The sequence below is a fragment of the Dendropsophus ebraccatus genome, chromosome 3 (assembly GCF_027789765.1).
Source record: "Dendropsophus ebraccatus isolate aDenEbr1 chromosome 3, aDenEbr1.pat, whole genome shotgun sequence".
NCBI classification, from domain to species: domain Eukaryota; kingdom Metazoa; phylum Chordata; class Amphibia; order Anura; family Hylidae; genus Dendropsophus; species Dendropsophus ebraccatus.
The window spans coordinates 65,504,193-65,518,778 of NC_091456.1; the positions used below are offsets into that span (position 1 = coordinate 65,504,193).

Here is a 14,586-nt window from a genome sequence, read left to right on the forward strand (position 1 = left end):
TAATTAAAGGGCAGACTAGATGGACCAGGTGATCTTATTCTGCCGACAAGCATCTGTTTTTTACTCTAACAAACCAGGACAATTATTAAAACTGAGTAGCTAGAACTAAAAAAATTAAAAAAGACGCATTATTTGTCCTGTACATCCTGAGGGCCCTATAACACTAAATGATTAATGGCCGTACTTGGCCGATTACTAGACGTTTGGGCGACATGCGCAATGTTGGCTGGTTGTTGTTGTTAAACATAAAATCACATCAAAATGGATCACAATAGTGTTGGTCTGCTGCCCATCGATCTGTGCCTGTCGTTCTCTTGAATGGGCAGCACGGACGATAAAGAGATCGTCCGGGTCGCCGCTCCCCGCGGCCCCCCTGCTCAATGTCTGTGCTTGTAACTATAATATCATACATGACACATTACCATGCAATAAGTAGCTGTGGAAGCACTGTTGCCTTACCATGGAAGTCACTGTGGACTGAGGCATCCTATGAATTAGGGAAAACTCACATATACACAGTGGTACCTTGGTTCTCAAACTGCTCGGAACTCAAACAGTATTTTCAAGGAATGTTTGCTTTGGTTCTCTTGCTCGGTTCTCAAACACTTTTCGGGCACCCAATGTTGAAGTACAGATGGCAAGGGGTGATGCAGACAAAGGGTAGGGTCACGTTTATATTACAAGGCAGAAACAGACTGGGATACGAGATGAAGGAACCAACCAGGGGTGCAGGAACAGGAGTGTTGAGCCACAGGGACTCTGGAACACAGAAACCAGGATGGAGAGTATAGGAATACCCAGTTAATGGGTGCGGGATGCCAGAAATGCTTTTGTACGTTTTCATCTCCGTAAACAAATGACAATCCATAAAGATTGTTGCTTGTTTACAGATGGCCACTTGCCATTTGGGTCAACTAACAGGTATATAACTGACCTTGACAACATTGTAACCGCCCATAATATTTTTAATGAGGGAAATTAATTACATTTTGTTTTTATTTTCTTTTATTTTGTGCCAGATTTGGCATGTGGCCTATTCTATACAGGCCACACCAAAACGTGTGTGTCTTCCTTGTATATCTTTGGCCATCAGTTCCCCCCATGGCTATGTTTCCAAACTTTTTTTATTTTTTTTGGCAGTTTGATGATCGTCATATTGTGAGGTCAAATAATGACCATTATTTTGTAATCACCGTTTGTACTAATTGTGGCCGTCATTATAAAATATCGTCCAAAAGGATGTGTGGACATAGTCTAAAGGTTTGTTCATAAGTTCAGGTATTTAATTGCAATTATTATGTACAAAGACAGCAACAGAAATGAAACATTATTGTTATTATCGTTGTTGTTTCTGACACTTTGTGTTCAGTAATTGCCTATAAAACCACACCGTGTGAATACACCCCAGATCTGGCTGGTTTCCCAGTTTAAACAGTGATGTAGCTGTACTGCACATTTGACCAAACTGAGTTGCAAGAGGACATATGTCATGCCACCCAGGTACAAACATATACATGATGGGTATTTGTGTTATGGTTGGTCAAATGTTTGCTTAGAAATTTTATAAAAAGAGGTATAATTAGACAAGAATTAGATTGTGGAAATACTACTTTAAGGTTTTTAGTATATTCACAGCCTTTAAAAATGTGTTCCCACTGGCATGTAGGGATCATGTAGAACTCATAGAAAATTGGCCACCCTCCTGATGGCTTGTCTTTACAAATGTAAAAATTTAAAAGCCCTGAGGAAATAAGATATGTTAAGGGTGGTAATGAGTAAAGAAAGTCGCACATCTTGCTAATAAGCTTCTTGTCTTCTCCACCACACAAATCCTCAGGAATTAGAACTCCCCTGTAGCTAATTATTGTTATTGTTGTTGTTTTATTATTATTAGTTAGTTTGTAATTGTGCCAGTTTAAAGGATTTTCTATCCTGTGTATTGCTCAAAAGCTGTAAGCTATAAATTAGCTCAGCAAATAATTACTTTCAGGTTTATCTTAGATATTGCACTGTTTTTCATCGCAAATAAAAGTTTTCTTGACTGATTTTGTATGTAATTGCATTGCTGCATGTTCTTGCTGCAATTACTTTTATAAAGCCAACAGCAGTTTCTAGTTTAGGCTTATGACTAGTATAAAATCGATAAAGGTTACCTTCTACCTTAAATCATGTATTAAAGGGTGTTCTGATTCATTGCAAAACTACACTGCAGCCTGCTAGGGGTGTAAGATAAAAAACTACACCATACTCTCTACCCGGTCTAGTGCTGACTGTAAAGTCCCATTTTCACACCCATAATTCTGTCTGTACAGTCATGGCCAAAAGTTTTGAGAATGACACAAATATTATATTTTCACATGATCTGCTGCCCTCTGGTTTTTGTGTGTGTTTGTCAGATGTTTTTATCACATACAGAAATATAATATTATGAGTAACAAAAGCTTATATTGATAGTTAGAATGAGTTAATGCAGCAAGTCAATATTTGCAGTATTGACCCTTTTTCTTCAGGACCTTTGCAATTCTCCCTGGCTGCTCTCAATCAACTTCTGGACCAAATCCTCACTGATAGCAGTCCAAATCAATGCTTGCATTTTGTCAGAATTTGTTGGTTTTTGTTTGTCCACCTATCTCTTGATGATTGACCACAAGTTCTCAATGGGATTAAAGCGTAACTGTCATTTCAGGATCATTTTTCGGAAAACATTAAATATCAACAGTACAAGCGATTTTGAGAAACTCTGTAATAGGTTTTATGTACTAAAAGAGTTTCCTTCTGGACTGAAAAAGCAATCTCCCAGCCTCCCCCCTCACATCAAATTAAGCAGGATTTCTCTCTCCATTATGTGGCTATGGAGAGGGGAGGGGCTGTTAGGAGTGACTGAGCACGGAGGATTTCTGCACAGCACAACACCCTGCAATCTTCTCTCAGTAAGTTCATAGATAAGCACTGACCTTTCTGACCCCAGAATCCTGCGGTTTAGGTGCCCAGAGAGTCTACAAACAGCTGACCTTCATGTCACCTCTTCCTTCTCCCTCAGCCCCTCCCCCCTTCATAGGCTTACAATGGAGAGAGCAGAGTCCGTCTTCACTGGCTTCTCTGTAATGAAGACGTGTTTGCCTGATAATGCACAGATAAGAAGTCAGGGGGGAGGCTGGGAGATTGTTTCTTGAGTACAGAAGGAGGCTTTTTTGGCTGATGAAACCTATTACAGAGTTTATTAAAATCGCTTATACTACTGATTTCTGCAATAAAAAAAAAATGTGACAGTTACGCTTTAAGATCTGGGGAGTTTCCAGGCCATGGACCCAAAATCTCTATGTTTTGTTCCCTGAGCCATTTAGTTTTCACCTTTGCTTTATGGCAAGGTGCTCCATCATGCTGAAAAAGGCATTGTTGATAGCCAAACTACTCTTGGACGGTTGGGAGAAGTTGCTCTTGGAGGACATTTTGGTACCATTTTTTATTCATGGCTGTGTTTTTAGGCAAGACTGTGAGAAAGCCGATTTCTCTTGGCTGAGAAGCAACCCCACACATGAATGGTTTCAGGATGCTTTACAGTTGGCATGAGACAAGACTGGTGGTAGCACTCACCTCATCTTCTCCGAATAAGCTGTTTTCAAGATGTCCTAAACAATCGGAAAGGGGATCCATCAGAGAAAATGACTTTACCCCAGTCCTCAGCAGTCCACTCCCTGTACCTTTTGCAGAATATCAGTCTGTCCCTGATGTTTTTTCTGAAGAGAAGTGGCTTCTTTGCTGCCCTCCTTGAGACCAGGCCTTGCTCCAAGAGTCTCCGCCTCACACCTGCCTGCTGCCATTCCTGAGCAAGCTCTGCACTGCTGGTAGCCCGATCCTGCAGCTGAAGCACTTTTAAGAGAAGGTCCTGGCGCTTGCTGGTCTTTCTTGGGCGCCCTGGAGCTTTTTTTTGCAACAATGGAACCTCTCTCCTTGAAGTTCTTGATGATGCGATACATTGTTGACTGAGGTGCAATCTTTCTAGCTGTGATTCTCTTCCCTGTTAGGCCATTTTTGTGCAGTGCAATGATGACTACATGTGTATCTTTAGAGATAACTTTGCGAGTAATTTCTGTTAAGCTGATCATTCTTTATAACATTCTGGAGTATGTGCAAATTGCTTTTTTAAAAACTGAAGTAGTAGACTTTGTAAAAATTAATATTTGAATCATTCTCAAAACTTTTGGCCATGACTGTAATTGCAGATCAGCAACTACAGACAGAAATATGAATTATAAATTTGTATCCATAACACTCTGCATTTGCACAGACCCATTGATTGAAATGAGTGATCTGTGCAAATATGGCCCATATTATGGCTTGCCAGTATTTTTTTGCAGCACTGATTTTTATTTTATTTATTTATGTAATTTCAGATCTGTAGCAACTAGGCATGTGTAAAACAGTACATAGAAATCATTAGGAACTGTACTGTCTGCAGTTACAGATCTGCATTTAAATTTGTGTACAGAATGTATTGCAAACGTAGCCAAAATAACATTCCAATTTCTTCCTCTATAGCCGTCTGCTAACGATAATACTGGCAACATTGCACGGCTATTTGGGAAGCAATGAAGATGGGGTTTCGTCTGCATTCGGAACACAGGTGTGAAAACACAGGCTAAGGGCCCTATTACATGGAGCGATAATGTGCCAATTTGGCAGATCATTGCTCCCTGTAATAGAGAATGATCAGCCGATGAAAACTATAATCGGCTGATGGTGTCTTGGTCTGGACCTAAAGTCATTGGCGACTGGGTGCACATTGCTTCTTGTAATAGCAATGCACGCCGAGGGCTGTGTTTAAAAAAACAAACAAAAAAAAAATCCCAAAACAACTTCTACATACCTGTCTGCACTTCCCTAGCTTCAGCCCACTCCCTGCAGTGTCTGAAGTGAAAAGCTTCTTAGCTAATCACTGGCCACAGCACCGTCCCAGTGATTGGCTTAGTGGCCCGTCTCTTCAGACACTGCAGTGAGCAGGCCGAAGCAAGCAGGGCATAATTGAACATGGAGAGGTATGTATAAGTTTATTATTTTACATTGCTAACAATGTCTGTGTGGCTATCGCTGCACGATTACTGGGTGGTATATGGGCTTGGCATGCGAGCGACGATCTAGCAGAGCAGCACTCACTTACATCAAGTCAATAGGTCGTGTAATAGGGCCCAAAGGTCCACCTCATTCCTTGATGCCACACTTTACTTGTTCTGCTGCTGTTCTGAGCCCAAGGTCCCTATTATACGGGACGAATATGGTACGAAAAATTGTTATATCGTTGCGCAGATTTAAACAGTAATTGTTTTGTGTGTTTTCCAGGCAATGATCGAAAAATTGTTTGTGTTGTTGATTGCATCTTTTAACCCTTAGGGGACACAGCCAGTTTTCATTTTTGCGTTTTCGTTTTTCCCTCCTCGTGTATATAAGGCCATAGCGCCTGCATTTTTCCACCTAGAGACCCAAATGAGCCCTTATTTTTTGCGCAACTAATTGTACTTTGCTAAGGCAGATGTAATTTTTGCCTAAAATGTGCCGGGAAACCAGAAAAAAATTATATGTGTGGTGAAATTGAAAAAAAAAACGCATTTCTTTTATTTGGGGGAAATGTGTTTTTACGCCATTCGCCCTGACTTGTTATGCATGTTCCTCAAGTCGTTACGATTAAAACGATATGTAACATGTATAACTTATATTGTATCTGATGGCCTGTATAAAATTCAAACCGTTGTTAACCAATATACGTTCCTTAAAATCGCTCCATTCCCGGGCTTATAGCGCTTTTATCCTTTGGTCTATGGGTCTGTGTGAGGTGTCATTTTTTGCGCCATGATGTGATCTTTCTATCGGTACCTTGATTGCGCATATATGACTTTTTGATCGCTTTTTATTACAATTATTCTGGATTTGATGCGACCAAAAATGCGCAATTTTGCACTTTGGGATTTTTTTGTGCTGACGCCGTTTACCGTGTGAGATCAGGAATGTGATTAATTAATAGTTTGGGCGATTACGCACGCGGCGATAGCAAACATGTTTGTTTATTAATTTATTTATTTATTTTTATTTATAAAATGGGGAAAGGGGGGTGATTCAGACTTTTATTAGGGGAGGGGGTTTTGTGTTATTAAAAATACTTTTTTCTTTTACTTTACACATATACTAGAAGCCCCCCTGGGGGACTTCTAGTATATGCACTCTGATCTCTCATAGAGATCCATGCAGTATAGTTATACTGCATGAATCCATGAGATCGGTGTTCTATTACTTTTGGCTGCTGCAGCCAAAAGCAATAGAATGCCGAGCCGGGATCAGCGCCATTACGGAGCAGACCCCGGCCCGGTATGGATGCAGGGATCGCCCCCCCGCAATCGCGCCGCAGGGGGGCGATCCCCCCACTAGACCACCAGGGATGCATATCAGGAAGTATTTAGAAGCAGCTGTCAACTTTGACAGCTGCTTCTAAGTACTTAATTAGCGGGCACGGCGATCGGACCGTGCCCGCTAATAGCCGCGAGCCCGGGCTACACGCGGCACCCGGGATCGCGGCAGTTCAGAGGGTGGTCGCCGCGCGACCCCCCTCTGAACTCCCATAGCGGCACGAGGACGTTAAATAACGTCCTGGTGCAGCTATGGGTTAAGCTGACCATAAAATCATTAATAGTTTGCTAAACGTACACCTCATGTGTTCTTTTGTTGGGATCAGAAGGAGTAAACAATCGTTCTCTAGTGACTATAGTTCTGTGTATTATGGTGAATGATTTTAGGTCTAGTTTGCAATTGTTTATCGTTAATCATTTAAAAATCGCTTCATCTAATAGGACCCTTAGTCATTGGCTGCAGTATAGAAGAGAGCATGTCAATAGGCGATGTAAACATACATTAGGATGTACTAGAACAATGGCGTTCTGGACTCTTTTTAAGCTGATTAAAATATATATTTTTTTTTTATGGCAAGTTAATAATTTTAAATACCTCCTTAAAGAGGCACTATCAGCAGATTTTTCCTAGAGAACCTGCTGATATGCCGTAGTAGCAGAGGACCTCTGTGGTATATTGCAGTTAGTTGCACCCCTCTCCTCCCCCGCATTGTTTGTAAAATCGCTAAATGCTCTTATGCAAACTACTAGCTGCTCCTCGCGCATGCGTGAATCCCACAGGCCGCTGCAGATCCTCCCGGAGGTTCCTCAAGACGTAAGTCCAACTTATACGCACGTCCTGAGGGACCTCCGGGAGGTTCAGTGGCGGCCCAGGCAATTCAGTCCGATTGCTTCCTTGTGCAGCCGCCGTGTATAGAGCCCACTATGAAGTTATGAATATGCATAGTGGGAGGGGGCGGGCTGTGGGGGGGCGCGGTGATGCTCTTGGGCCCCGAGCAACGCCCTAAATGTTTTTATGCTAGTAATTTGCATAAGAACATTTAGCGATTTTACAAACAATGCGTGGGAGGACAGGGCTTAAAGTTACGGCTATCCTGAGATACACAGCTACTGCGCCATATAGTGCTGCTTTAACTAGTACCTAGTTTAAATCCAAGTTTTTACTTATTTTGTTTTGGGTTTAGTAATTAAAATGTGTTATGATTAAGTATGTGGGATTAATTGAGCATTTATAGGTTTTTGACTGGTTAAAAATGTGGCTTGAAATGGCTAAGAAAAAACTGAACTATCTAATATATATATTTGTTCGTGTGGCTGTAGGAAATAGAATGATAAGTATGTAAATTAGAATGATTTCATTATGCATTGTTCCAAATCAAATCTTTTTGTGCAGAATGAAAAAGAATACCACCTGCTGACAATATTCAAAAGAAAACTGTTGTTAAGAGAGCGCTCCAGACTCCAAGCGAAATATGCATAGTGATTGCACACTTTGACTCTTGGAGAACAGCCACCAAAATGCTTAAGGATAACTTTGGTTGAGAAGCAAAATTTAATATGCTCTTGTATGGATTTTATCGAGTCCTGAATGAGTTTCTTGAGCCAGAAGAATTTAACATTAAGTAGTAAAATCAAAACCTAATGATGAATACATTACGAAGTTTCACATTTTAATTTTGTGCTTGATTACGTTTTTGATTTATTACTACCTGCTGAACAAAAGAGCTCTGTCCGTTTTACTGCATTTTTTATTGTGCTTATTTTAAAGCTGTATCAATCAATCTTTTACTGGAATCATCTTTTTAAAGGGGATGGTCATTTTCACTATCAATCACACAGGTGAATTTTTTTTTGTTTTCGGTTTAACACAATAAATGAAAGGATCATAGCCAAAAGGGACTTGTTGAGGCCTTTTGAATAACTGGGTAGTTACAGAAATTTTATAACTAATGGTCTATTAAAAAAAAAAAAAAAACAACAACAGTAAATGCTTTCTTACTAGTATGCCAAGCCCACACCCAGGGCTGTTTCCAGGCTTTCTGCCGCCTGAGGTAAACCTGAGATGCCCCCACCCCCGCCTCGATTGTTCACTTCAGAAAGCTCCCCCAGGACAAGTTAACTGTGCCCCCACGTCAGCGTGCTGCCTACTCACGCACTGGGTATACTCACTAAAGTGCAGGAGGAGGTAGGTAATGAGTAGCACTGCAGCGGATGGCCGCGGAGCACGCACCCAATCAGCTGAAAGGAGGCCTGGTGACATCACAGACAGAGCCCAGCAGTACGTGCAGACAGCGGTGAGCACTGGTGTCAGGACGTTGGGATAGGTGAACAGCTGCCCACAGACTGAGAGGGGCCCTGACTGCTGTCGTTTTTGTTAAGTTAAACTTAACTAAAATGACAGCAGTGGGGAAGATTATGTTCCCTAGCTATTTTCTATGGAGTTAAAAACCTAGACCTTTTTATTGAGCCACCTTTTAGCGCTTTGGTTTCATTGACTTAATATTGTAAAAACCATGTCAAACCTAAATCTAAATGTCTGAGACCTAGAAATTTCAGACTGATCAGAAATGTTTAAGACTCTGCACATTTCTTCAGCAGTTCTCGAATGCTAAATTAACTTGCTATCAGTCACCACATTTGTTCTGTCTTTGATTGCGAATCCATATGATGAACGCAAATTAAATAGACTCTTCTTTCTTCATTGATTTTAAATTTAAAATTGAATTCTTTTAATGCAGCATAAATCTTTGGAGTTGAAGAGCTTGACAGTGTCATGTAAGTCTCCCCAAAAAGTATTTGAACAGAAAATAAGTAAAATAGGAAGTACTATTTGTCGAGCAGGTTGTTTGGGGCTTCATATAACTAACTTCTGTAACCGTGTCTGAAATGGCAGCTTGGATATTGGTCAGGATGGCATGAAATGGATGTACCGAAGTTCTTGTAGAAATTTGGTACTGTTCAAGCATGCTGTGGTATTAAAGTATACTTCATAACTGTTTTCTAAGGTCGTTGCTAACAAGTGCACTACTGACAAAGAGTTAGGGATATCTGGCTTGAAATTTATGGAAAATGTATAAATTTAATGCTACAGTGATATATCATGAAAGTAAGGCATTTAAGTAGACACATGCAATTGTAATTTCCTTATCTCAAAGAATGTAACCCCTTCAATGCAATGTTCCTTCTTGCCTTCTAAGAGCCATAGCGCTTTTAATTTTTTTACCTACAGGGCTGGTTGGGGTGTAATTTTTTACACCATGATCTCTAGTTTTTATTAATATCATAGTGGTGTGGCAGAAAATTATTGATCGCTTTTTATAATTTTTTTTTCCTGATCTATAATTTAATAAAATCATTAATCCTGGTGTCTTTTTCTCTTTTTTTCATTTAAACCATTCACAGTGCGGGAACAATAATGTTATATTTTAATAGATCGGACAATTCCGCACGCTACAATATGTAATATGTTTATTTTTATTTTTTTAATTTTATTTTTATAATGGGCAAGGGGGTATTTTAAACTTTTATTGGGAGTGGGTTTATAAGGGGTTTTTAATACCTTTAAAAACTTTTTTTTTATTGCACTTTGTTTCACTGTAAAAGATCCAATCAATAGATTGCATGTACTGATCTATGCTATGCCATAGCATACCCTAGATCAGTGTTATCGGCGATCTATGTATAGAGCCTGCTTGAGAGCAAACTCTATACGTGGATCGCGGATCTGACAGGATGGAGGTAAGAAGCTTACCCCCTCCTGTCAGCACAAGCGATTGGGACCCCCCGCAGCTATGCATGGCTGCGGGGGTCCCGATCACGCAGTGACAGATGCTTGATCGGTCACTGAATACCTTAAACGCTGCGATCGAGATAGATAGCGGCGTTTAAGAGGTTAATGAGACGCAGATGGCACACATCAGAAGCCCCTGTAATCAGGAACGTGTATTTACATTCCTACATACTCCCACAGGTATGTGCAGTAGGAACCTATATATACAGATTGCTGATGGGAAGGGGTTAATGAAACAAAAGCAAAACAGTAGTAGGTATACCTTAGCAAAAAATGTCAATGTCTTAATAACTTGTTATGTACTTTTGAGCATCAATTACAGCTTGACAGTCATGTCTCATGCTGTTTATTTTATGCTGAGGCATGGCATTACACTCTTCTTGGAGGGCAACTGTACCTGGCTGTTATGAGTTATATCCTCTTGCAACTCTGTTTGTTTCAGCATAAATATGAGGTATAGGCATATTATTTATGTGGAGCGCATTTTAATCCTGGGCAGTATGACAACACATCTACAGCAACCTTCAATAACAGGAAGAATATATGCAATACATAGCATGGCACAGAGGAGAATACGTGGAGCGTACCAGTCACAAAGCACTTGTTGATAATGAAGTTTGCCATTGTGAAACAGTAGTCAAATGTGCAGTTTAGTCTGGGAAAACAGCCTGATCTGTGGTGTATTCACAAGTTCTGGTTTTATATACAATTACCAAACACAAAACCAGGACTAGATATGAAAACAGCATTAATCTTTGCTTTATACATGTGCTCTATTTATCTGTTCCTGGCTTTGTATTAATTGTAATTAAAAACCTGAACTTTGAACACATCCTTAGGGAGGAACTGATGGTCAAAAATATACAAGGAAAATGGGCAGCTTGTATAGAAAAGGCCATGTGCCAGAATAGGTTTAGCAAAATGGCTGTTCTGCAGGTATGGCACACCAGTACTACTTCCTATGTACATTTTTCGGTTTTAGATGTTTTTAGTTTGTTTGTGGAGAATTATTTTACTTGGATTATTGTTTTTAATCAGTAAAGCATTGACTGATAAATAAATTTTGAAGTGTGCCTTTATAATTTGTATTAGTAGAATTTCTGACAACACACATCTCTGCTGAAAACCCTCAATATAGTGGACATGTTAGGTAGAAACAGGTATATAAGAGGAGAACATTCACAAGAGTAGGTTGACCTCTGTATGAAAAACATTCTTAAGTGTTGTCGAACATTTAACTCCTTTATGATTATTTTTTGCATTTCTGTTTTTTTCCTCCTCGCCTTCCAAGAGCTCCAGCACAAATATTTTTCCATCTAGAGGGCCATGTAACAACTTGTTTCTTTCAGTAACAAGTGTACTTTGTAATGAGCTTGCTTCATAGTGCTGTAGAACGTAATGGTGTACGGGTACCGAATGGGTCGTCTGTGACCAGATGACACACGCCATACCTGTACGGCAAGGTTCATATAGTGGTTAATGTCAACTTTTTAGGTGTTACTCAGCAGTGATAAAACTAGCAATTTTCTTAGGCTACATTATCTTCTTTTACAGCATCTTCTCTATGTAGTTTATAAAGGAAAATGCTATGTCTAACATTGGTGGCAGTCAGTCCTGAGGAGTCACCCAGTTGAGGAAATGTTGTACTGACGTTATAGTCCTATAGTCAAATCAGAGGATTTTAACTATGAGCACATCTTTCTCTTTCTATGTAATAAATGAGCACACATCTGTATATTTACTGTGATCTATTTTGTAAAGGGGAAAAAAATATTTTGTAAACAAAGGAAACTACAGGGCAGTATTTCAGTCAAAAAGATCCTAGAAAACAATAGTCATAGTTGCGGACACGTCTGCCTTACTGTTCATGCTTCATTTTGATTGATGTGCATACTTATTGCCATTTAACTGTTGCAAATTTATAAAGCATTTTTCTTTTTTTACATTCCCAATGCTTTCCTTTTTGCATTGCAAGTATTTAGTTGATATTTATGACTTGTCTCAAGCCTCTCATTATTGTTATGCTCATAAAATTCACTTGTATTAGAAGGTGGAATACATTTCCTGACATTAGAATAAATTGTCACAGACTGTGGCCAGATAATGTCTGCTTAAATAGAAGATATATTTTTTTTTACATAACATACATATGTATTATTGACTGCGATTAATAATGTAAAAATGAATATTATGCAAGATTTTATGATAGTAACAGGTTGGTATTTTCTTTCACAATCTGAATCTTTTTGTTGTTTGTCGATGTGCTTTGACCATACTAGTGTTTATTGACTACATTGTTTCCCAGAGATCACATGCTGATAACCCAGTGGATTGGTGAAAAGTAGAGATGAGCAAACCGGGCCGAACCCGAACTATCAGCATATGAATCCCATTGTCTTTCTGTTCCCGCCTGGAAAACAGGAATACAGCCTAGGGGCCGTTCCATCCAAACTGAACCTTTCGTAACACCTGTAACACCTAGTTGAACTCTTTTTTTTTTTTTTTTTAACAGCTAATTTAAAAAAATGCAATTTAACAACAAAAGTTATAAATATACATTAAGACTAGGGATCGTCCGAACCGAGTTCGGTTCAGGTTCGTACGAACCCGAACCCTCGGTAATGATTCCCGCTGTCTGCCCACTCCGTGCAGCGGGCGGATACAGCGGAAGGAACGCCAGGAAAACTGGGATATAGCCATGGGCTGTATCCCAGTTTTCCTGGCGTTCCTTCCGCTGTATCCGCCCGCTGCACGGAGTGGGCAGACAGCGGGTATCTGATGCTGAGCGTTCTGGTTCATACGAACCCGAACCTCGGCAGGTTTAGACCATCCCTAATTAAGACTCAATGTATATTTATAACTTTAGTGTTTTTAAATTGCAGTTTTACTAGGTTTAACTAGGTGCTACGGGTTTTATGAAAGGTTCAGTTTGGATGGAATGGCCCCTAGGTCATAGGCTGTATCCCTGTTTTCCAGGTGGGACTTAGGCTGTCTCTGTCTTCCCCATGGAACAGGAAGACAGCGGGAGTCAAATGCCGATGGTTCGGGTTCGTACGAACCTGAACCTTGGCCCAGTTCGCTCATCTCTAGTGAGAAGTCTTAGGACAGCCATTAAAATTGCATTTATTGTATTTGCAATTTTACATTTTGCTTTTTTTATTATCTCGCCTATAGAATGTTTGAATTTATATATTTTATTTAATTGGAAGTGTTCAGTTGGGATGATGGCTAAAACATAAGATAATTAAATTAATATTTCCTTAACTAGCTTCTTGTTTTATCTCTCTAGGTTTCTTTCCCAGTAGTTGTCAAGGATGTGATGCTTTTCTCCGACACAAAATGACACTAATTTCCCCTTCCATACTAAAGAAGTATGGTATTCCTTTTGACAAGGTAAGTTGGCAAACCTTATAGCAATAATTTTATATTTTCTTACTTTTTGTAGTTGTGTGTGTGTGTGTGTGTGTGTGTGTGTATATATATATATATATAGATGTATGTATATATATATATATCAATGAACAATAATGTATATTTTATGTTAGTGTTTGGTTTTAGTGCTTTCATACTGTGCACGGATTGTGCAAATAAATCCACACTCAGTTGTGGAGGGAAAAGATATAGTTTACTTAGAAGCCAAGACAAAAAAGCAACACGGTACAAAGAACTAAAAAAATTAAAACTAAAACACACTTGGCTTGCATCTGACCATCCTGGAGAAGCCCTGTGGTTGGATATGCAAGCACTCCTGGATATTAGAGTAGCTTTAGGTGACCATCTGCAGTTACACTGCAATGTTCCAAAGGGCCCCCTGTCTGTCATCTCTGGCTTTTATACCATACTGACTGTCATACAGCTGCATTGGCTAAGGATGCGCCAAACTTTCAGAATCATCCTCCAAACTTTTGGTTCCTATAAACTGATATCTAGCAGAGGGCATTACAGCTATTACTTTTCCTGTAAGTAAATATCATCTGGTTTGCAGAAAATGTGTAAAATGTAATGTAAAGCATAGTCACCATTATATGCATTTTATCATAGTAAAAGAAAGCCATAGTAAAGTATGGAAACACATACAGATTTAATCCTTTTATACACATTCCATCAATGTTAATGGTCTTTGAATGTGTATCTGCCCCGATATGATCTCTCACTTAAATTTTTAACAGGATGTTGAATTTTTAAGTTTGATTTAATATGATCAAACTATAACAGCATATTTTACTAGGCACCCGTACACAATTAAAGTGTGAGTTCATGCGTACCAGAATCGCAGTGGATCTCACTTCTGCCGTGAGATCCGCTGCAATTCTCTGCACTGTCAATTTGAATAGGTTTACATATTGGCACCAGAATTTTCGTTGCGCTATAAGGCTGGGTTCACACTATGTATATTTCAGT

At 39.5% G+C, this 14,586-nt stretch overlaps 1 protein-coding gene across 4 annotated transcripts in view; it reads left to right on the forward strand.

Annotated features, from left to right (window-relative positions):
• KDM4C (lysine demethylase 4C) overlaps positions 1-14,586 on the forward strand; it is a 283,487-nt gene that overhangs the window by 71,842 nt on the left and 197,059 nt on the right. For 3 of the 4 annotated variants that reach the window (XM_069961946.1, XM_069961945.1, XM_069961944.1), the window contains exon 7: positions 13,475-13,578. In XM_069961946.1, the coding sequence (XP_069818047.1) occupies positions 13,475-13,578 (104 nt within the window). Of the gene's footprint in view, positions 1-7,788; positions 7,859-13,474; positions 13,579-14,586 lie in introns of those variants that run through there. The other variant, XM_069961947.1, reaches the window with a different exon arrangement.